Source organism: Oncorhynchus kisutch, linkage group LG28, assembly GCF_002021735.2.
Source record: "Oncorhynchus kisutch isolate 150728-3 linkage group LG28, Okis_V2, whole genome shotgun sequence".
NCBI lineage: Eukaryota > Metazoa > Chordata > Actinopteri > Salmoniformes > Salmonidae > Oncorhynchus > Oncorhynchus kisutch.
Window position 1 is genome coordinate 44,220,413 of NC_034201.2, and position 2,658 is coordinate 44,223,070.

The 2,658-nt window shown below is 44.7% G+C and overlaps 1 protein-coding gene across 1 annotated transcript; it reads left to right on the plus strand.

Annotated features, from left to right (window-relative positions):
- Window positions 1–1,411: 1,411 nt before the first annotated feature.
- Window positions 1,412–2,658, plus strand: LOC109873252 (insulin). Its single transcript, XM_020464884.2, has 3 exons — window positions 1,412–1,495; window positions 1,902–2,088; window positions 2,359–2,658. The coding sequence occupies exons 2-3, from the start codon at window positions 1,914–1,916 to the stop codon at window positions 2,505–2,507; spliced, it is 324 nt and encodes a 107-aa protein (XP_020320473.2). The 5' UTR covers window positions 1,412–1,495; window positions 1,902–1,913; the 3' UTR covers window positions 2,508–2,658.

Below are 2,658 nucleotides of genomic sequence, written 5' to 3' on the forward strand. Positions count from 1 at the left end.
TAGTACTACTAGAGGGGATCCGGATACAGCAGTACTACTAGAGGGGATCCAGATACAGTAGTACTACTAGAGGGGATCCAGATACAGTAGTACTACTAGAGGGGATCCAGATACAGTAGTACTACTAGAGAGGATCCAGATACAGTAGTACTACTAGAGGGGATCCAGATACAGTAGTACTACTAGAGGGGATCTGGATACCGCAGTACTACTAGAGGGGCTCCAGATACAGTAGTACTACTAGAGGGGATCCAGATACAGTAGTACTACTAGAGGGGATCCAGATACAGTAGTACTACTAGAGGGGATCTGGATACCGCAGTACTACTAGAGGGGATCCAGATACAGTAGTACTACTAGAGGGGATCCAGATACAGTAGTACTACTAGAGGGGATCCAGATACAGTAGTACTACTAGAGGGGATCCAGATACAGTAGTACTACTAGAGAGGATCCAGATACAGTAGTACTACTAGAGGGGATCCAGATACAGTAGTACTACTAGAGGGGATCCAGATACAGTAGTACTACTAGAGGGGATCTGGATACAGCAGTACTACTAGAGAGGATCCAGATACAGTAGTACTACTAGAGGGGATCCGGATACAGCACATGTAGTACGCACACTTGCAGTAGTTTTACCTCTGTTAGAATAAGACTGTCACATTTGGGGATAGCATTGTGCAATCTAGAGTTTTCTTTAGAGGTAGAGCGGGAGAATACAGAATAAATAATTACGCACTGCACAAACACTTTTTCATCAGAGGTTCATCAACTGGAGGTTGTGGGGTCAATATTGCTGTTGCTTCATTAGTACTAACAAAATGTAGTTATGGAACGTTAATCTCACGTCACAGTAACTGATCCAAGAGCATTTCTATAGCATTGCCTTTACCATCACAACACATAAGTGCGTCATGGAAGAAGTTGTCACAAAAAAAGATGACTCTTTCCATCGAAGGTCGGCTAATGGCTAATGTGTCAACATGAAACATCCCACTAACATCACAACAGGACACGGTAAGTACCTTCAACACCAAAAACTGTTGCTTAGGACACTCATTGAGCCACAAGCCGTCTCTCACTAGCTACCTTCTTTAAACAAACAGCTACTATACTCTTTAGTGTGTCTGAAGCAGGAACAGGTGGGTCAAACGCAAGCCAACAATCCCTGGAATCCTCTGTACATCTCAGACACAGGTCACATCAGTTACGTCCGATTCACCGGCCCTCCGCTTGGACCACTGATGTCACTTAGTAAAACAAACATGCCTAACGAGGCGAACAATTGGATTGCCACTTACCGTTCGATTTTATTGAGCAACTTCTCTTTTCCGCTGACACTGGCAAAGACCACAGACCCTTGTTCCCGAGGCCTGCCTGCCTGCTCCAGGGGTATAAAATGGGGGGAGAATCTGGTGTTCTGCCTCAACCAACTTTTCCTTCAGCATTTCTGCTACTCTTCTACAGAGCTTCTTCACCACCACCTCCACAGGTAAGAGCCGGGGGTCTCTTTGTGTTTCACTGGAGGGTTGGGAACCACAGTTGGGTTAGGGTGGCAGATCTTGGGGATGTAGATGTCACTCGAATCTGAAAACAACCTTGGAACTCTTACTGTTTTTGTTGAACAAATGTATTTCGGTCAGTAACAACGGTATTTTACTGCATCTAGTGAGCTATTCCTGTATGAGTGCTTATGGAATCATCGTTTTGTTGATGTAAGGCTATGGTTTCTTTTAGAACATGCTGAATGACAATATTACACCAGAATATGGGTCGTGTCGTCAGCATTACACAGAAGGATTAATGTCACTCCTAGAAGAATAGAGATGTTTCTCGTGCACTGCATGAAACTCCCACAGTGTTAACATACCTGTTTCGTTCGTCTTTCTCTCCTCCAGCCCATCATCAACATGGCCCTCTGGCTCCAAGCTGCGTCTCTGCTGGTGCTGCTGGCCCTCTACCCTGGGGCAGACGCTGCAGCTGCCCAACACCTGTGTGGCTCTCATCTGGTGGATGCCCTCTATCTGGTGTGTGGAGAGAAAGGATTCTTTTACAACCCAAAGAGAGATGTGGATCCCCTAACAGGTAAGACACCGCTAGCACTGTCTGAATTCAAAAGACTTCATATCTGCTCGACAACTCAACTTGATCTAAGACCACGAGTTACTTTACTGTTTTTGTGTGTATGTGTGTCGAAATGACATTTAGAAAACGCATGGTCACTTAGAAGAAACTACAAATATGAAACTGAATATGAAGGCAATGATGAAACACAGAAAAGGACAGTAGTCCATACAATATGCTGCTTGATGTTATGAGGTAGCACTCACTCAATGTGCTTTTCTCCTCTTGCAGGATTTCTCTTTCCAAAATCATCCCAGGAGAACGAAGTTGCTGAGTACCCGTTCAAAGACCAGATGGACATGATAGTAAAGAGAGGTATTGTAGAGCAGTGCTGTCACAAGCCTTGCAACATCTTCGACCTGCAGAACTACTGCAACTGAGGCCTGTCTCACCGCTAAGCCTGCTCTTCTCTCTGCCACTCTCCAATGCTCAGAGGCATCATCCCCGTCTCAAAGAAAAGCTTCAAGTGCAGACAAGAAATGGCATAGACATGTTTTATTTTTCCTAGAAAATAAAGTTCTATGAAATGAG

What these genes read in the sequence shown, in the direction of transcription:
- LOC109873252 (XM_020464884.2), top strand. Translation starts at nt 1,914, where the DNA reads ATGGCCCTCTGGCTCCAAGCTGCGTCTCTGCTGGTGCTGCTGGCCCTC. An exon ending in AGATGTGGATCCCCTAACAG is followed by an intron (nt 2,089 to 2,358) that starts GTAAGACACCGC and finishes CTCCTCTTGCAG; the next exon opens with GATTTCTCTTTCCAAAATCA.